The sequence below is a fragment of the Pseudorca crassidens genome, chromosome X (assembly GCF_039906515.1).
Source record: "Pseudorca crassidens isolate mPseCra1 chromosome X, mPseCra1.hap1, whole genome shotgun sequence".
Taxonomy (NCBI): domain Eukaryota; kingdom Metazoa; phylum Chordata; class Mammalia; order Artiodactyla; family Delphinidae; genus Pseudorca; species Pseudorca crassidens.
In genome coordinates this window covers 80,189,466-80,211,492 of record NC_090317.1, presented here as the reverse complement: position 1 = coordinate 80,211,492, position 22,027 = coordinate 80,189,466, and the positions used below count along the sequence as shown (strand labels likewise).

Below are 22,027 nucleotides of genomic sequence, written 5' to 3'. Positions count from 1 at the left end.
ACATTGGTTAAGTAACTGTAAGGCTGTTTCATTCCCTTGGAATGTGCTAAACTATATGACAAGTTAGAGAGCTACTAGCTCTCAAATTACAAGAAATTATACCTGTGTGGAGGCCAGAGGAATGGGGAGCTGACTCAACTTCTACACTATGATCATGAAGCTTAAGATTGCCACCTCCTCCCTGGTAGCATGTCCTGCCTCTCCTATCTTGGTTATATTAGCTGTGGACTGTCAGATTTCATAACTTGGGTCTGAGAGATAAATGTGAAATGTCATTACTCCTGGTTCTCTTGATGGGCACAAGAGAGAAACAATAAATAGTGTACTTAACACACAGGTACCTGTGAGGCCTTAAAGTTCACAGCTCTTTTTTCTGTTTAACAGACACCTCAGGAACTTCAACAGAGCAGTGGCATAAGAGGCAAAAGCTCCATTTATTTGTTAGGCTGTGTATATCCTCTGAAAGTTAGCATCTCAGAAGACAATGCTTTAGTGAAGGCTTTCTGAGTTCAGAGAAGTCGTGGCCAATTCCAATAGAATGGAAGGCTCAGGGATTATTTTTATAAGCAGATAATTAAAAAATAGAATTTGGCCTGTCAGTTGGGCAGGGATGATGGTTGTGGCCTGAAGTGTGCAGGCTTGGATAGAACTAGTAGATATGTCAGGGTGAGGTGATCTCACCAAGAGGAAAAGAAGAAGTATGTTGGCTGGCCTGCATCAGAGAACCAACCTTGCACTCTGTGTCTGGGAGTGAATTAGTACCTATTACTCCTCATCCAAGTGTTCATCTGGTGGTGATAAAATTCCAGGACTTGAAAGAGCTTTGAAAGGCTACTGAGTCAACCCAATTATTTCTTAGAAACACCCAAATAGATGAATCTTTCCTTTCCTAATGAAATATTGCAACCGAGATTCCTCCAACCTTCTTAGAAAGCTATTCAAGTACACAACACCTCTTATTAGCAGGAAGTTTTGTCTTGGCTCTAATCTAAATCCTTTCTGATGCTCTTCAAATATAATTACTCTTTGCTCATCTTTGGCTAAGATGTGAGGTTCTGGCTAAGGTATTCAGACTCTCCAATGTCCCTGTTAGTAAGGGTCCTACCTCCCAGTCTAGGACAGAGGCCTGCCACTGGGCAATCTTGTCAATATTCTCCAAGCGCCGCTTGCGTTCATTGATCTGCTGAGTCACATTTCTCATGACAGCCAGAGCAGCTGCCACATACCTGTAGTCACTGTGAAGACAGAAAATTACAAGTTGGATGAGTCAATGTGCCATTGAACCCATGTGCTGGGTGCCAACACTAACATCCATTCTCCTCTTCCTACTTAGCAAGAGAGCCCGGATTTTAGATAGAATCCATGCCACATGGTACAAAAGACTACATTTTCTATCCTTCTTTACAGTAAGAGGTGACTTATATGATCAAGTTCTGTCCAGTGATATGTAAATAGAAATGTTGGGTAGAACTTTTGAAAAACTACCTTTAAGGAAAACAGCATGCCCTTCTTTGGTCCTTACTTAAACCTGACGCTTAAGAATATTTAGATGTGATGGCTGAAGTTCTAGCAACCATCTTAGACCATAAGGACAAGGTCCATACTCCTAAGGATAGGATAAGAGAAAACTGGAAGGAGTCTCTGATAATCATGGAGCCAGCAAGGCAGCCATAAACTGCCTACCTGCAGGCGTTTTCTCTATGAAAGAGAAACAGACTCATCTTTGCTATGCCATTATTTTTGTACCTATCTGATACAACCAGCCAAGGATGAGGAAGGGAGCCTCACACATGGCATGGTCCAGAGAACTTTACCATCTGTTCTAGCACCTATTTCTAGGGAACTCTGCCCAAAGTCACTGTAAAATAACATCCAAACCTTTCCTCCTATACAATATAGAGATAGGATGTAGCATTGTGGTTAAGAACAGAGACTGGAGCCAGACTCCTTGAACACAAACCCTAGTTTAGTCACTGACTAGTGGTGTGGCCTTTGACAAGTCTCATTCTCCTTCTCAGTTACTCAGTTTCCTCATCTGTAAAATGGGGAGAATTACAGTAGAATTTGCTGAAGTTTTAATAATCCATGAAAACTGTTTTACTCTTGGCTCACAGCAAATGTCTGCAGTATTATTAATATAAAACAAACATTTCTCTAGTATAGACATTATATGGGTTGTCTCTCAAAACCTCTAACTCCAGAAGTACAATCCTAGGCTCCATTTTCCTGGGACTTTGGATGGCCCACTTGTTGAAGCTTATACCATCCTGCCCAGTTTTCTCTGTTTGTCTGATCTAATTTCCAGTCAAATGGCTCCTGTGAAAAGAAGATTGAAAGTTAGATCCCAGACATTTGGTGGAATAATTAGTTGAGAAGGCAGGAGGATGAGTTACAGTTCAGTCTTAACAAACTTTTCCTTAGAGAAGCTGAACATGCTTTGTGGTCACTAACATGCTCACTGTCCCTGCACCAATTTGAAAGAAGAGAAGAGAAAAAGAAGAGCAGAGCAACTGTCTTTTTCTTCCCTAATACATTGAGGTGTGGGGTGGTGGACCAATCATAGGAACAGAAGAAAGGGAGTTCTAACTGCTAGGGCAGATGAGACACAGCACCTCCTCTTAGCTGGCCTCCCTGGCTCCAGTCTGTTCTCTGCACACCTGCCAGACCATAGTCTTCAAACGTTACTACATTTTATCACCTACAGTGACAGGATACTCAGTACAAATCCTAACCAGTCTATTCTGTCTCAAGACAACTCTGTTAACACACACACACATACACACACACACACACACACACACACACACACACACACACACACACACCAAAACCTCTTTATCCTGAGCCTTAATGAATGTTAGCTGTTACCAGTTTTTCTTGTGGATCTCACTTCTGACTCATACTGAACTTATGATCAACCAATACTTCTTAAATTTCTTTAAAATATGCTGTCTAGAAGCTGTATGTCTCTCAGTCTGTCCTTGAATTGTTGATTTCTTAGACCAAACTACAGAATATTACATTTGTTTCTGTTACATTTCATTCTTTTACAGTTACTTGCTCCAACCTGTGGGGGAGTTATTGTGCTCTGTAAAACTGTCAAAGTTTTTCCCTGGCAAGACTATCTGAGCTTGCCATTTAGAAGCAAGGTAGGGTAATAACAGAAGGGGTGGTTGCAGTGCAGAAGTTGCTGACGTAAATAAGCACCCCTGTTCTTTAGGTCCTTTTTCTGTCTCCCATGCTATTCCTCCCTGATTTGAGAGCATCAGGAGAATGCCTTAAGCCACTTTCTAGGAGGTAAAGCATAGAGTTACACTGTCAAATATGGTATCCACTAGCCACATTTAATTAGAATTAAATAAAAATTTAGTTCTTTAGTTGCATCAGCTACATTTCTCAGTACTCAATAGCCATATGTGGCCAGTGTCTACTATATTAAACCACAGAGATATGGAACATTTACATCACTGTACAAAGTCCTATTGGACAGTGCTGGCATGAGAAGGCTTATTACCTCTGCCTGACCCCATGTACTACTTAGCCATGAATTTATCACTGCCACTGTGCCATACTGTCAGTCAACCTTTGCCATTTTTAGCTGGCTGCCTTTCTCATGATGGTTAGAGGGGGGTATGTCACCATCTCTAACCTTCCCCACTAGCTTTAGGAGTGGGTGAGAGAAAAAAGTAAATAGCTGTGGTCTAGCCTGAACCCTGCTCAGAGCCCTCAGGCTTCCAGATGAGGTCTGAGCCCAGCACCCTAGTGAGGAGACTGACTGAACCAAGATTGTCTTGTTCCAGGCAGGTCAGCTAACCTCCCTCTCGTAGTCTTTCTTCTTAGCAGCTTAAGCAAGGTTGGGTGGGGGGGTGGGGACATGTCACCCTTCTGTAAACAATGGTAGTATTATTCTCCATTTACCACTCTCTATCCACCTAATCTTCTCCCTCAGGGACTACTCTGCCTGCTTGCATTTCAGACCTACCTATCTGAACACCTATCAACCTAAGTCTTCAACCTGGCATTAGCCTCTAATTGCCTTCAAACCCAAGCTACTTTGGCATGCATCACAGGAGCTATCACCTTGATAAAGCTTTCTGAGGCCTGCAAGAAGGAGTGGCCCATGGCCTGGGGATAGTGCTAGGCCCAATGGGTCACCCCAAATGAGGACAGGGATTGATGTAGCCTGCGACTGCCTGAGCCATTCTCTCAGCACCCCTGAGCCTAGGGGTGGAAGGAGAGGGGACCAGAGACCCAGAGGATAAGAAGGCCTTGATGCAGGGGTTCCACTCACAAGGTGAAGGTGCACAGGAATGGGAAATCCCAGGGAGATATGCTATCTTGTTGGCTCCCACTAAACCCAAAAGGCCCTGGGGTTGCTTTGGTCTAAAAGACAAACATAATTTTTGGCTGTGCTTTAAAATTGGTCCTTGGGGGGCTCTTAAAAACATTTATGTAAATACATAATTTACCTAGTTAATATCATCAGTCCACAAGTATAATTTTTAGAGCAGACACTCAGGAGTAGGTGGGAGATGAGCTGTGATATAAAAACATTTGAGAATCACTCTTTAAATATACTGGTTTTAAAACCACTGGTCTGAAAGCAGCTCCACTGAGATTTAGGTGCAATAGTGGCTGCTTCTGGTCACTTAGCACCTTGAAGTATTCCTGTGGAGGTCATTTAGATTCATTACAACATGGGATGGCAGAACTAGAAAAGGCCTTCCAGACTGGCTAGTACAATGGCTCACAAATCTTCCTTGGCATGAAAATCACCTGGAGCGCTCTTTAAAAAGTTAGGTTCCCAGACCACTGTCCATACTTTGTGTCCCTGCTTTGCCACAGACTTGCTCTTTGTCATTTTCCCTTTCTGGGACTCAGTCTGTCTAGCCATAGAATGAATAAGTCTGACTAGAAGACCTTCCTCTAAGGCCCTTTCCATTTTAGGTGCCATAAATGTTTTCCATTTTTATTTTTAAAATATTAAGATATTTTAGTTGGGGTTCTTTAACATCCTATTAGCTCTCACAGGTTTTCTCCTTAGAAAACTTGGGACTCAGTTTTGGCAATAGGCTGTATTAAATATTTTAAGTGAGATTTAGTCACCTCCAAATTTCATGTCTAATTAGTACTCCCACTATTCCCCAGCTAGTAAACAGACTCAGGGAGAAGGGAACAGAGTCCTCCTTTGCAAGGTCCTTCTACACCTGCCTCGCTCACAGCCAACAGAACAAGGAAGGCAGAGTTACCACTGGTGGTGTTACTCATACAAAGGGAGAGTCCACTGCTACTACATTTGGTTTCAAATCTGAAATCTGTCCAGGGCTTCAGACCACTGAAGCACATAACCCATGATATGCTAAAGAACAACATCAACTTAAAAATGAACCTAGGGATTGGCCTAGAAGCTTGACATAAAAAAAACCAACCGACGCATACCGATGGCCTTATGCAACTAGGTCTGGAAGTCAGATCCAAGGAAACCAGGCAGTGGAGCCAAATGAAAGTACGAAGCAGGCCTGATGAGAAGCAAGCAGAAACTAAGGGAAATTGAGCAAAGGCCTTCTTTATTCTTATAGTGATCAATCAGGAAGAGAGCTGAGAGCTGGGGCAATAAACCTAAGGTCACGGATTTAATACCAATTAAAAGCAGGCTATAAATAGGCTGGGGGCTCTAGGTTATGAAGCAAAGCACATGAAAAAATAGGGGATGGTTCACTGTAGACCATTCCCATTGTTGGAGATGACTCCCAGCATATACCTTACTAATAGAGGGTTAGGAGTGTCATTTCCATTCAGAGAAAGATAAGCTCCTTCATCCTTTTTGGGTTGGTTTTCTTGAAAATACTGAAAAACTTTGAGAAAACTTCAGGGGAAGTCTCAAGTCTATTTTCCCCCAGTCATGCTGTGTGTCTAAGGGGAAGGTACAGTTGGGATGAGGCAGAGGAGGGTGTAAAAGACTAAAGAAGACCAGGGGTGTAGCCTTTCAGAAGAAATCTAAGGTCAGTACAAGTAGGGCAGTCTGTTACCAGGATATTTGACTCTATTGAGCAGAGTAGAATAAACAGTTGATTCACTTGGCTGAACTCAGGACTAAGGACCAGGCTATAAGCTCCCTGAAGGTAGTGTCTAAGTGGTACAATAATGATGAACACTGATTTTGTGTATATATTGATTTATAAGTTTATAAGCAACTGATAAGCATTGTCTCACTTTATATACACAACAGTCTTCAGAGGTAAGCAAGAATATGTCATCATCCCATTGTGTATATAAGCTAACAGAAATTCAGAAAAGGCAAGAGGACATACATTCTCAATAAGGATTAACATGTAGAGGAGGCTCTCTCCTTCACTCCTGCCTCCCTCAATCCCTTACCTATGGTCCTGGGCGGTATACTTGAGGAGCTCAGCCAACTGTAAGGGATACTTGCAGATCTTCTGCACTGGCGTCAAAAGGAAACCATCAATGGCAATGTCAATCATCTGCTGCAAGAGGCGACAGGCCTCAAAAAAGTGCTGGTAGCGGCTGTCCTTCATCAGTTTGGAGAGCTCCATACAGGCGTCCAGGTGGTTGTTACAGTACTCAGAGTATATCCAGAATCCATCTTGCTGTGAGCAGAGGAAAGATAGAGAGAAAGGGAAAGGCTACTGAGAACTCCAAAAGAAGTTCTGGAGAAATGGGAAAACAGACCCTCTACTTATGTAGAAATATAAAAATGATAATGTCAATCTTTCCTACATTGATTCATAATTTAATAATAAAGAAATTATTTGGGAATTAGACAACCTGTAAAAATTCATATATAAAAATAAATAAAAGAGACCTTCAAGATGGTGGAGGAGTGAGACATGGAGATCACCTTCCTCCACACAAATACATCAAAAATACATCTACATGTGAAACAACTCCTACAGAACACCTACTGAATGCTGGCAGAAGAGCTCAGACTTCCCAAAATGCAAAAAATTCCCCATGTTCTTGGGCAGGGCAAAAGAAAAAAGAAAAAACAGAGACAAAAGAATAGGGATGGGACCTGCACCACTGGGAGGGAGCTGTGAATGAGGAAAAGTTTGCACACACTAGGAAGCCCCTTCACTGGCGGGAACAGGTGGGGGAAAAGCTTCAGAGCCATGGAGGAGAGTGCAGAAACAGGGGTGCAGAAGGGAAAGTGGAGAGATTCCCGCACAGAGGATCAGTGCCAACCAGCACTCACCAGCCTAAGATGCTTGTCTGCTCACTCATCGGGGTGGGTGGGAGCTGAGAGCTGAGGTTCAGGCTTCGGAGGTCAGACCTCAGGGAAAGGACTGGGGTTGGCTGTGTGAAGACAGCCTGAAGTGGACTAGTGTACCACAGCTAGCCAGGAAGGAGTCTGGGAAAATGTCTGGATCAGATGGAGAGGCAAGAGACCACTGTTTTGGGGTGTGCGAGGAGAGGGGATTCCTGCTCCTTGTGCCCACAGAGGGCAGAGCACCACCTAAATGAGCTCCAGAGACAGGAGTGAGCCACAGCTATCAGATTGGACCACAGAGATGGGCATGGACCGTTAACACTGCCACCACTGCCACCAAGAATCCTTTGTGTAAGTGCAGGTCACTACCCACACTTCCATGGATACCCATGCAGCAAACCATGGCCAGGGTCCCATGATCCAGGGACAACTTCCCTGGTAGAACACATGGTGCACCACAGGCTGTTGCAATGTCATGTCAGCCTCTGGTGCTGCAGGCTCACCCCCACATTCTAATTCTGACTACCATACTTTTCCCTCTCCCTGGCTGGAGCGAGCAACAGAGCCCTAATCAGCTGCTGCTTGAACTCACTCCTGTCTGGGTGGGGAACAGACACCTGAGGGTGGCCTACATGCAGAGGCAGGGCCAAAACCAAAGCTGAATCCCAGGAGCTGTGCGAACAAAGAAGAGAAAGGGAAATTTCTCCATGCATCCTCAGGAGCAGTGGATTATATCCCCACAATCAACTTGATAAAACCCTGCATCTGTGGAGTAGCTGAATAGACAACAAATGTTCCCAAAATTGAGGTGGTAGACTTTGGGAGAAACTGTAGACTTGGGGTTTGCTTTCTAAGTCTGATTTGTTTTTGGTTTTATGTTTCTCTTAGTTTAGTTTTAAGTGCTTGTTATCACTGGTGGATTTGTTTATTGGTTTGGTTGTTACCTTCCTTTATTTTAAATTTTTAAAATATTTTTGTTTTTAATTTTTCCCCCTTTTTCTCTTTTTGTAAATGCATGTATGTATGTATCTTTGTATGATTTGGTCTCTTTAGGTTTGATATCATTTGTCCTAGGGTTCTGTCTGGTAGTTTTGTTTTGTTTTCTTTTTCTGCTCTTGTTGTTTTTTGGTTGTTTGTCTGTTTTTTATGAGTGTGTGTGTGTGTGTGTGTGTGTGTGTGTTTGCGTGCACACATGGGTATGTTTCTTTGTCTGATTTTGTCTGTTTAGTTTTGTTTTTACCATTTGGTTTGGGGTTCTATCTGTTCGTTCTTTTTTTTCCTTCCTTTACTTCCAAGCTGTGTGGCTGGCACGATTTTGGTGCTCCAGCTGGATGACGGGCATGAGCCTCTGAGGTGGGAGAGCCAAGTCCAGGATATTGGACCACCAGAGACCTCCCAGCCCCATGTAATATCAATAAGCAAGAGCTCTCCCAGAGACTTCATCAACACTAAGACCCATTCCACCCAATGGCCAGCAAGCTCTGGTGCTGGATGCCCCACAGCAAACAACTTGCAAGACAGGAACAAAAACCCACCAATTAGCAGAGAGGCTGCCTAAAGTCATGCTAAGTTGACAGACACCACAAAACACCACACCGGATGTGGCCCTGCACACCAGAGAAACAAGATCCATCTCCACCAACCAGAAGAAATGCACCAGTCCCATCCACCAGGAAGCCTACATAAGCAAATAAACCAATCTCACCCACTGGGGGCAAAACAAAAATAATGGGAACTACAAAGCTGAGGAAAAGGAGAGCCAAAACACACTAAGTTAAACAAAATGAGAAGACAGAGAAATATGAAGCAGATGAAGGAGCAAGGCAAAAACCCAGCAGAACAAACAAATGAAGAGGAAATAGGCAGTCTACCTGAAAAACAATTAAGAGTAATGATAGTAAAGATGATCCAAAATCTCAGAAATAGAATAGAGAAAATACAAGAAGTGTTTAACAAGGACCTAGAAGAACTCAAGAGCAAACAAACAGTGATGAAGAACACAAACAAAGAAAGGAAAAATACTCTAGAAGGAATCAATAGCAGAATAACTGAGGCAGAAGAATGGATAGGTGAGCTGGAAGATAGAATACTGCAAATACCTGTGGCAGAGCAGAATAAAGAAAAAAGAATGAATAGACACTTCTGGGGCAACATTAAATGCAACAAAATTCAAATTATAGGGAACCCAGAAGAAGAACACAAAAAGAAAGTGTCTGAGAAAATATCTGAAGAGACTATAGTCGAAAACTTCCCTAACATGGGAAAGGAAATAGTCAATCAAGTCCTGGAAGAGCAGAGAGTCCCATACAGGATAAATCCAAGAAACATGGCAAGACACATATTAAGGAAACAATCAAAAATTAAATACAAACCAAAAATATTAAAAGCAGCAAGGGAAAAGCAAAAAATAACATACAAGGGAATCCCCATAAGCTTAACAACTGATCTTTCAGCAGAAATTCTGCAAGCCAGAAGGGAGTGGCAGGACATATTAAAAGTGATGAAAGGGAAAAACCTACAACCAAGATTATTTTACCCAGCAAGGATCTCATTCAGATTTGATGGCAAAATTAAAACTTTTACAGACTAGCAAAACTTAAGAGAATTCAGCACAATCAAACCAGCTGTACAAAAAATGCTAAAGCAACTTCTCTAGGCAGGAAACACAAGAGAAGGAAAAGACTTACAAAAAAATAATTAAGAAAATGGTAATAGGAACATATATATCGATAATTACCTTAAATGTAAGTGGATTAAATTCTCCAACCAAAGGACACAAAATGGCTGAATGGATACAAGAACAAGACGTGTGTAAATGCTGTCTACAAGCAACCCACTTCAGACCTAGGGACACATACAGACCGAAAGTGATGGGATGGAAAAAGATATTCCATGCAAATAGAAATCAAAGGAAATCTGGCATACCAATACTCATAACAGACAAAATAGACTTTAAAATAAAGACTATTACAAGAGACAAAAAAGGACACTACATAATGATCAAGGGATCGATCCAAGAGAAGATATAACAAGTGTAAATATTTATGCACCCAACATAGGAGCACCTCAATAAGTAAGGCAAATGCTAACAGCCATAAAAGGGGAAACTGAAAGTAACACAATCATACTGGGGACTTTAACACCCCACTTTCACAAATGGACAGATAATCCAAACTGAAAATAAATAAGGAAACACAAGCTTTAAATGATACACTTAACAAGATGGAATTAATTGATATTTATAGAACATTCCACCCCAAAACAACAGAATACACTTTCTTTTCAAGTGCTCATGGAACATTCTCCAGGATAGATCATATCTTGGGACACAAATCAAGCCTTGGTAAATTTCAGAAAATTGAAATCGTATCAAGTATCTTTTCCAACCACAGTGCTATGAGACTAGATATCAATTACAGTGAAAACACTGTAAAAAATACAAACACAGGAAGGCTAAACAATACACTACTAAATAACCAAGAGATCACAGAAGAAATCAAAGAGGAAATCAAAAAATACCTAGAAACAAGTGACAATGAAAACACATTGACCCAAAACCTATGGGATGCCACAAAAGCAGTTTTTAAGAAGGAAGTTTACAGCAATACAATCTTAACTCAAGAAAAAAGAAAATCTCAAATAAACAACCTAACTTTACACCTAAAGCAATGAGAGAAAGAAGAACAACAAAAAAACGTTAGCAGAAGGAAAGAAATCATATAGATCACATGAGAAATAAATGAAAAGGAAATGAAGGAAACTACTGTTTCAATATATGCAAGTCAATCAACGTGATACACCATATTAACAAATTAAAGGATAAAAATCAAATATCAATAAAACTAAAAGCTGATTCTTTGAGAAGGTAAAATTGACATACCAGTAGCCAGACTCATCAAGAAAAAAAGAAAGGACAAGACTCAAAGCAACCAAATTAGAAATGAAAAAGAAGTAACAACTGACACTGTGGAAATAAAAGGGATCATGAGATACTACTATAAGCAACTATATGCAAATAAAATACACAGCCTGGAAGAAATGGTAAAATTCTTAGAAAAGTACAAGCTTCCAAGACTGAACTAGGAAGAAATAAAAAACATGAAGAGACAAATCACAAGCACTATAATTGAAATTGTGATTAAAAATCTTCCAACAAACAAAAGCATAGGGCCAAAAGGCTTCACAGGTGAATTCTATCAAATGCTTAGAGAAGAGTTAACACATATTCTTCTCAAACTCTCCCAAAATATAGCAGAGGGAGGAACACTCCCACACTCATTCAATAGGGCACCATCACTCTGACACCAAAAACAGACAAAGATGTCACAAAAAAAGAAAACTACAGGGCAATATCACTGAACAACATAGATGCAAAAATCCACCATAAAATACTAGCAAACAGAATCCAACAGCACATTGAAAGGATCATACACCATGATCAAGTAGGGTTTATCCCTGGAATGCATGGATTCTTCAATATATGCAAATGAATCAATGTTATGCACCATATTAACAAATTGAAGAATAAAAACCATGTAATAATCTCAGTAGATGTAGAAAAGGCTTTTGACAAATATCAACACCCATTTATGATAAAAATTCTCCAGAAAGTAAGCATAGAGGGAACCTACCTCAACATAATAAAGCCATATATGACAAGCCCACAGCCAACATCGTTCTCAATGGTGAAAAACTGAAACCATTTCTTCTAAGATCTGGAAGAAGACAAGGTTGCCCACTCTCACCACTATTCAACATAGGTTTGGAAATTTTATGCATGGCAATCAGAGAAGAGAAAGAAATAAAAGGAATCCAAAATGGAAAAGAAGTAAAACAGTCACTGTTTGCAGATGCCATGATACTATACATAGAGCATCCTAAAGATGCTACTAGAAAACTACTAGAGCTAATCAATGAATTTGGTAAAGTGGCATGATACAAAATTAATGCCCAGAAGTCTCTTGTATTCCTATACACTATGATGAAAAAATTGAAAAAGAGAAATTGAGGAAACACTCCCATTTACCATTGCATCAAAAAGAATAAAATACCTAGGAATAAACCTACCTAAGGAGACAAAATACCTGTATGCAGAAAACTATAAGACACTGATAAAAGAAATTAAAGATGATACAAACAGATGGAGAGATATACCGTGTTCTTGGATTGGAAGAATCCACATTGTGAAAATGACTGTACAACTCAAAGCAATCTACAGATTCAATGCAATCCTTAAACTACCAATGGCATTTTTCACAGAAGTAGAACAAAAAAAATTCTCAATTTGAATGGAAACACAAAAGACCCTGAATAGCCAAAGGAATCTTGAGAAAGAAAAATGGAGCTGGAGGAATCAGGCTCTCCTACTTCAGACTATACTACAAAGCTATAGTAATCAAGACAGTATAGTACTGGCACAAAAACAGAAATATAGATCAAAGGAACAGGATAGAAATCCAGAGATAAACCCATGCATCTATGGTCACCTTATTTTTGATAAAGAAGGCAAGAATATACAGTGCAGAAAAGATAGCCTCTTCAGTAAGTGTTGCTGGGAAAACTGGACAGCTACATGTAAAAGAATGAAATTAGAGCACTCCCCAACACCAGACACAACAATAAACTCAAAATGTATTAAAGACCTATATGTAAGGCCAGACACTATAAAACTCTTAGAGGAAAACATAGGCAGAACACTCTATGACACAAATCACAGCAAGATCCTTTTTGACCCACCTCCTAGAGAAATGTAAATAACAACAAAAATAAAGAAATGGGGCCTAATGAAATTTAGAAGCATTTGCACAGCAAAGGAAAACATAAACAAGACGAAAAGACATCCCTAAGAATGGGAGAAAATATTTGCAAATGAAGCAACTGACAAAGGATTAATCTCCAAAATTTACAAGCAGCTCATGAAGCTCAATAGCAAAGAAACAAAAAACCCAATTCCAAAATGGGCAGAAGAGCTAAATAGACATTTCTCCAAAGAAGATATACAGATTGCCAACAAACACGTGAAAGAATGCTCAACATCACTAATCATCACAGAAATGTAAATCAAAACTACAATGAGGTATCACCTCACACCAGTCAGAATGGCCATTATCAAAAAATCTACAAACAATAAATGCTGGAGAGGGTGTGGAGAAAAGAGAATCCTCTTGCACTGTTGGTGGGAGTGTGAATTGATACAGCCAGTATGGAGAACAGTATGGAGGTTCCTTAAGAAACTAAAAAGAGAACTACCATATGACCCAGTAATCCCACTACTGGGCATATACCCTGAGAAAACCATAATTCAAAAAGAGTCATGCAGCACAATGTTCATTGCAGCTCTATTTACAATAGTCTGGACATGGAAGCAACCTAAATGTCCATCAACAGATGGATGGATAAAGATGTGGCACAAATATACAATGGAACATTACTCAGCCATAAAAAGAAGCGAAATTGAGTTATTTGTAGGGAGGTGGATGGACCTAGAGTCTGTCATACAGAGTGAAGTAAGTCAGAAACAGAAAAACAAATACCATATGCTAACACATATTTGGAATCTAAAAAAAAAAAAAAAGAGTCATGAAGAACATAGGGGCAGAACGGGAATAAAGATGCAGACCTACTAGAGAATGGACTTGAGGATACAGGTAGGGGACGGGTAAGCTGGGACAAAGTGAGCGAGTGGCATGGACATATATACACTACCAAATGTAAAACCAATAGGTAGTGGGACGCAGCCGCATAGCACAGGGAGATCTGCTCGGTGCTTTGTGATCACCTAGAGGGGTGGGATAGTGAGGGTGGGAGGGAGGGAGACACAAGAGGGAAGAGATATGGGGTTATATGTATTTGTATAGCTGATTCACTTTGTTATATAGCAGAAACTAACACACCATTGTAAAGCAATTATACACCAATAAAGATGTTTTTAAAAAAATTATATAAACCATCAATGCTGGAGAGGGTGTGGAGAAAAGGAAACCCTCTTGAACTATTGGTGGGAATGTAAATTTATACAGCTACTATGGAAAACAGTAAGGAGGTTCCTTAAGAAACTTAAAATAGAACTACCATATGACCCAGCAATCCTACTACTGGGCATATACCCTGAGAAAACCATAATTCAAAGACTCATGTACCACAATGTTGATTGCAGCTCTATTTACAATAGCCAGGACATGGAAGCAACCTAAGTGTCCATTGGGAGATGAATGGGTAAAGAAGATGTGGCACATATATACAATGGAATATTAATCAGCCATAAGAAGAAACAAAATTGAATTATTTGTAGTGAGGTAGATGGACCTATGGTCTGTCATACAGAGTGAAGTATGTCAGAAAGTGAAAAACAAATACTGTATTCTAACACATATATATGGAATCTAAAGGGAAAAAAAGGTTCTAATGAACCTAGGGGCAGGACAGGAATAAAGATGCAGACATAGAGAATGGACTTGATGATACGTGGTGGGGAAGGTTCAGCTGGGACGAAGTGAGAGTGTAGCATTGACATATATACACTACCAAAAGCAAAATAGGTAGCTAGTGGGAAACAGCTGCATAGCACAGGGAGATCAGCTCCGTGCTTTGTGACCACCTAGAGGGGTGGGATAGGGAGGGTGGCAGGGAGGCTCAAGAAGGAGGTGATATGGTGATATATGTATACATGTAGCTGATTCACTTTGTTATACAGCAGAAACTAACACACCATTGTAAAGCAATTATACTCCAATAAAGATGTTTAAAAAAATAAATATATAAGTAGGAAAAGCTGGTAAATTCTCTAAAGGAAGGGTAATGAGAGATGACTGGCCCTGAAAATAGTAAAACACAAGTGGCAAAAAATTATGGCACTGGATCATAAAAAGTGATAGTCAGAGGTTCTATTTCTGGTAGCGGCAGACTAAATAGTTTTAGAAAATCTTACCACTGAGAATAGTTAGAAAAGATTGAAAAATATAATAAATTTCTGTTTGAAAGAATCACATCATCCAGAGCCTCAAATTGTCTCCATAGAATGTTCCTTAGGAAATACACTTTGGACTATTCAGGGGTAAAGATTACTGATGTATGCAAGTTAAACACAAATGACTGAAGAAAAAACATATACGTGTATATATGTGTACGTGTGTTTGTTTGTGTGTGTGTGTGTATGTGTGTAAATGTAGAGAGAGGGGAGGAGGGGTTAGGAGAGGGTGAGCACATTCAAGTGATTCATCAAAATCAGTAGAATGCTTTTTTTTTTTTAATTGGGATATAGTTGTTTCACAATGTTCTGTTAGTTTCTACTGCACAGTGAAGTGGAGTTTCCTGTGATATACAGCAAGTTCTCATTAGTTATCTATTTTATACATATTAGTGTATATATGTCAATCCCAATTTCCCAATTCATCCCACCACCATCTTCCCCCTGCTTTCTCCCCTTGGTGTCCATATGTTTGTTCTCTACATCTGTGTCTCTATTTCTGCCTTGCAAACCGGTTCATCTGTACCATTTTTCTAGATTCCACATATATGTGTTAATATACAGTATTTGTTTTTCCGTTTCTGACTAACTTCACTCTGTATGACAGTCTCTAGGTCCATCCACGTCTCTACAAATGACCCAATTTCCTTCCTTTTTATCGCGAGTAATATTCCGTTGTATATATGTACCATATCTTCTTTATCCATTCGTCTGTTGATGGGCATTTATGTTGCTTCCATGATCTGGTTATTGTAAATAGTGCTGCAAGGAACATTGGGGTGCATGTGTCTTTTTGAGTTATTTTCTCAGGGTATATGCCCAGTTGTGGGATTGCTGGGTCATATGGTATCAAAAAAACAAACAACCCAATCAAAAGATGGGCAGAAGACCTAAGTAGATATTACTCCAAAGAAGACATACAGATGGCCAAAAGGCACATGAAAAGATGCTCAACATCACTAATTATTAGAGAAATGCAAATCAAAATTACAATAAGGTATCACCTCACACCGTTTAGAATGGGCATCATCAGAAAATCTACAATAAATGCTGGAGAGTGTATGGAGAAAAGGGAACCCTCTTGCACTGTTGGTGGGAATGTAAATTGATACAGCCACTATGGAGAACAGTATGGAGGTTCCTTAGAAAACTAAAAAATAGAATGTTAATATTAGGTGAATCTGGGTAAATGGTATACAGGCATCCTTCATTTCATTGCACTTCACTTTACTGCACTTCACATTGTTTTTACAAGTTGAAGTTTGGGACAATCCTGGTTGAGCAAGTCTATTGGCGCCATTCTTCCAACAGCATTTGCTCACGTCATGTCTCTATGCCACATTTTGGCAATTCTTGGAATGTTTCAAGCTTTTTCACTATTACTATATTTGTTATGGTAATCTGTGATCAGTGATCTTTGATGTTAATGTTGTAATTTCTTGAGGGTGATACAAATCTCACCCAGGTAAGAAGGTGAATTCAGTGTATAAATGTTGTGTATTCTGACTGCTCCACTGTTCCTCCATCTCTCTCCCACTCCTTGGGGCTCACTATTACTTGAGACACAATACTGAAGTTAAGCCAATTAATAACATTACAATGGCCTCTAGTGTTCAAGTGAGAGGAAGCGACACATGTCTCGCACTTTAAATCAAAAGCTAGAATAATTAAACTTAGTGAGGAAGGTATGATAAAAGCCGAGATAGGCTAAAAGTTAGGCCTCTAGTGCCAAACAGCCAAGCTGTGAAGGCAAGGGAAAAGTTCTTGAAGGAAATTAAAAGTGCTACTCCAGTTAACACACAAATGATAAGAAATTGAAACAGCCTTATTGCTGATATGGAGAAAGTTTTAGTTGTCTGGATAGAAGATCAAACCAGCCACAATATTCCCCTAAGTCAAAGCCTAATCCAGAACAAGAATCTAACTCTCTTCAATTCTACAAAGGCTGAAAGAGGTGAGGAAGCTGCAGAGAAAAGAGTGAAGCTAGCAGAGGTTGGTTCATGAGGTCTAAGGAAAGAAGCCATCTCCATAACATAAAAGTGCAAGGTGAAGCAGCAAGTGCTAATGTAGAAGCTGCAGCAAGTTATCTAGAAGATCTAGCTAAGATAATAAAGGAAGGTGGCTACACTAAACAACAGATTTTCAGTGTAGGCAAAACAGCCTTCCATAAAAAGAAGATGCCCTCTAGGATGTTCACAGCTAGAGAGGAAGTCAGTGACTGGCTTCAAAGCTTAAAAGGGCAGGCTGGGGCTTCTCTGGTGGCGCAGTGGTTTAGAGTCCGCCTGCTGATGTAGGGGACACGGGTTTGTGCCCCAGTTCAGGAAGATCCCACATGCCACGGAGCGGCTGGGCCCGTGAGCCGTGGCCGCTGAGCCTGTGCGTCCGGAGCCTGTGCTCCGCAATGGGAGAGGCCACAACAGTGAGAGGCCCGCGTACCACAAAAAAAAAAAAAAAAAAAAAAAAAAAAGGCAGGCTGACTAATGCAGCTGGTTGATTTTAAATTGAAGCTAGTGCTCATTTACCATTCCGAAAATCCTGAGGCCTTTAAGAATTATGTTAAATCTACTCTGCCTGTGCTCTATAGATGGAACAACAAAGCCTGGATGACAGCAAATCTGTTTACAACAACATGATTTACTGAAAATTTTAGGTCCCCTGTTGAGACTTACTGCTTAGAAAAAAATTCTTTGCAAAATATTACTGCTCATTGACAATTCACCTGGTCACCCAAGAGCTCTGATGGAGATGTACAATGAGATTAATGTTGTTATCATGCCTGCTAACACAGCCCATGGATCAAAGAGTAATTTTGACTTTTAAGTCTTATGATTAAGAAATACATTTTTAAGGCTATAGCTCCCATAGACAGTGATTCCTCTGATGGATCTAGACAAAGCAAATTGAAAACCTTCTGGGAAGGATTCACCATTCTAGGTGCCATTAAGAACATTCGTGATTCATGGGAAGAGGTCAAAATACCAACGTTAACAGGAGTTCAGAAGAAGTTGATTCCAACCCTCATGGATGACTTTGAAAAGTTCAAGATTTCAGTGGAGGAAGTAATTGCAGATGTAGTGGAAATAGCAAGAGAAGTAGAATTAGGAGTGGAGGCTGAAGATGTGACTGAATTGCTGCAATCTCATGGTAAAACTTTAATGGATGAGAAGTTGCTTATTACAGATGAGCAAAGAAAGAGGTTTCTGAAGATGGAATCAACTTCTGGTGAAGATGCTGTGAAGATAGTTGAAATGACAACAAAAGGTTTAGAATATTAAATAAACTCAGTTTCTAAAACAGTGGCAGAGTTTGAGAGAATTTCCATTTTGAAAGAAATTCTGCTGTGGGTAAAGTACTGTCAAACAGCGGTGCATGCTACAGAGAAATCATTCATGAAAGGAAAAATCAATTGACAGCAAACTTCATTGTTTTATTTTAAGAAATTGCCACAGTTACCCCAACCTTCAGCAACTAACACCCTGATCAGCAGCTATCAATGTCAAGGCAAGACCCTCCACCAGCAAAAAGATTATGACTTGCTGAAGGCTCAGATGGTGGTTAGCATTTTTCAGCAACAAAGTATTTTTAAGTAAGGCATATATATTGTTTTTGAGACATAATGCCTTGCACACTTAATAGACAACAGCATAATGTAAACATAACTTTTATATGCACTGGGAAACCAAAAAATTTGTGTGGTTCACTTTATTGTGGTGGTCTGGAACCAAACCTACATCTCTGAGGTATGCCTGTATGGGTACCCTTTATACTGTTCTTATTTTTTTAGCTTTTCTGTAAGTTTGAAATTATTTCCAAGTTTTACAAAAATCTCTACAATTTTTTATATACATTGTTCAGTACTCATTCAAAAATAACGTGGTGTGGGCTTCCCTGGTGGCGCAGCAGTTGAGAGTCCACCTGCCGATGCAGGGGACACAGGTTTGTGCCCTGGTCTGGGAAGATCCCGCGTGCCGTGGAGCGGCTGGGCCCATGAGCCATGGCCGCTGAGCCTGCGCGTCTGGAGCCTGTGCTCCACAACGGGAGAGGCCCGCGTACCACCAAAAAAAAAAAAAAAAAAAAAAAAAAAATAACCTGGTGCATGAGAATATAAGACATGAGCAAAACCTAAGAGAAATAATAGAAAATAGAAATTGGTAGACCAAAAATATCAAGATGGAATTATTACACATGGACTTAAAAAAACTATTATTAAAGAAAACTAAATAGGCAAGCCATACATATCAAAAGAAATCAGAAAAACACATACCTAATAAAGAACCTGCATCAACGTATAAAAAAATACTAGAACTTAATAATAAAAAGACAAGTAACCTAATTTTAAAAATCAGGCAAAATAGTACAGTAAAAGGATGATACACCATGATTAGGAGGGACTTATCCCAATCCAATTCACCATGTTAACAGATTAAAGGAGAAAAAACATATGATTATTTCAATAATTTCAATAAGCATTTGATAAAATACATTTATGATAAAAGCCATCAGCAAACCAGGATTAGAAAGAAACTTCCCCAATGTGATAAAGGGTGATCGTGAAAAACTTAAAGTTAATATCATTCTTAATAGTAAATGCTGAATTTTTGTCCCTAAAAATCAGGTACAAAACAAAAGATGCCTGCTCTTACCACTTCTAGTTAACACTGTAGTGAAGGTCTTGGCTAGTCCAATAAGAGAAGCAAAGGAAATAGGAGTCATACAGATTGAAAAAGAATAAAAAAAACTGCCTTTATTTAGAAATGACGTGATTGTATATGTATACAATCCTAAGGAATCTAAAAAAAAAAATAGACCCAATTATTGAATTCAATAATGTGCCAGGATTCAAAGTCAATACAGTTGGCCCTCCATATTGGCAGGTTCTGCATCTGTGGATTCAACCACTGCAGATGGAAAATATTCAGAAAATAAATCTAGAAAGTTCCAAAAAGCAAAACTTTGTTTTGCATGCCAGTAAAAATTTATATAGCATTTACATTTTATTTACAACCATTTACATAGTATTTACATTGCATTAAGTATAATAAGTAATCTAGAGATGATTTAAAGTATATGGGAGTATGTGCATAGGTTATATGCAAATATTATACCATTTTATATAAGGGTCTTGAGCATCTGTGGATTTTGGTATCTGCAGGGTGTCCTGGAACACATCTCCTGCAGATACTGAGGGACAGCTGTAAAAAAAAAATGAGTTGCATTTCTATATCATAGCAACAAACTATAGGAAATTGAAATAAAAATACAATTTATAAAGCAGCAAAAAATTAATTACTTAGAAATCAATTTTAAAAAATAAGATCAAGACCTATACAAGTGAAAACTAGAAACAATGCTGGGAGATTTAATGTAATCCTAATCAAAATGCTGGAAGAATTCTTTTTTGTTGTTGTTATCCTTGCTTTTTGGTAGAACTAAGCAAGCTGATTCTTCCCACCACCCCCCCCAGTTTTATCCAGAAATAATTCACAAACATCACTGTATAAGTTTAAGGTGTACAGCAAGATGGCTTGCTTTACATATATTGTGAAATGATTACCACAATGTTTATTTAACTTCCATCATCTCATATAGATAAAATAAAAAGAAGAGAACAAAATTCTCCTTGTGATAAGATAAATTTATATAGAAATAGAAATCACCTAAAATAGCCAAAATTGTTTTGAAAAAGTATGAATTTGAAGGACTTTACCTGCTTTCAAGACTTGCTATGAAGCTACATTATTCAAGACAGTGAGACAAAAAAATTGTAACTATGTATGGTAATAGATGTTAACTAGACTTACTGTGGTGATCATTTCACAATATATATAAATATTAAATTATTATGTTGTACACCTGAAACTGATATAATGCTATATGACAATTATATCTCAATTAAAACAAGAAGAAAACACAGTGTGGTATTACTATATAAATAGTCACATAGATCACTGGAACAGAATAGTGTTCCTAAGAATAGAACTACACATATATGATCAATTGATTTTTGACAAAGATGCCCAGGTAATTCAATGGAGAAATTAATAGTTTTTTCAACAAAGGTGCTGGAATGACTGAATATCCACATGGAAGCAAATTAACCTTGAACCTTATTTTGCACCATATATAAAAAGTACCTCAAAAATGATCATAGCCTAAATATAAGAAATAAAACTACATAATTTCTATAAGAAAACAGTAGAAAAGCTTTGTGACTTTGGGTTAGGCAAAGATTTCTTAAATAAGAAACAAAAAAACATGAATCATGAAAAAGTAATAAATTGAATTTCAACAAAATTAAAAGTTTATGCTTTTCAAAGACAATGTTAAGAAAAAATGAAAGACTAAGCCACGACTGAGAAAACCTTTGAAAATCACATATATGACCAAGGACTTGCAAACAGAATACAGAAATAACGCTTGGAACTAAATAGTAAGAAAACAGACAACCCACATGGGCAAAAGACAAGGACACTTCACCAAAGGTTTTATACAGATGGCAAATAAGCACATGAAAAAAATGCTCAATACCATTAGCCATTAGGGAAATGCAAACTAAACCCACAATGAAATGCCACTATGCACCTATTAGAATGCCTAAAATTAAAAATACTGATAATACCAAGTGCTGACAACCATGCGGAACAACTGCAACCCTTATATATTAGAAGTGAGAATGCAAAATGATACAGTAACTTTGGAAAACAGTTTGGCAGTATCTTATAAAATTAAACAAATACCTACAATGCAACCCAGTAATCCCACAGATGGAAACAACCTAGTAAACAACCCAGATGTCCTGGAATGAACTGGTGAATGAGTGGTATATCCAC

General features: G+C 39.0%; 1 protein-coding gene across 9 annotated transcripts in view; it reads right to left on the bottom strand.

Moving 5' to 3' along the window:
• Window positions 1–22,027, bottom strand: part of ARHGEF9 (Cdc42 guanine nucleotide exchange factor 9) — a 231,362-nt gene that overhangs the window by 67,160 nt on the left and 142,175 nt on the right. For all 9 annotated transcript variants that reach the window (XR_010940123.1, XM_067724474.1, XM_067724469.1 and 6 more), the window contains 2 exons: window positions 6,379–6,611; window positions 1,106–1,235 (listed from right to left, as the gene is read on the bottom strand). Coding sequence is in view for 8 of the 9 variants with exons in the window: in XM_067724474.1 (XP_067580575.1) it covers window positions 1,106–1,235; window positions 6,379–6,611 (363 nt within the window). In the remaining variant the exon portion in view is untranslated. The remainder of the gene's footprint in view (window positions 1–1,105; window positions 1,236–6,378; window positions 6,612–22,027) is intronic.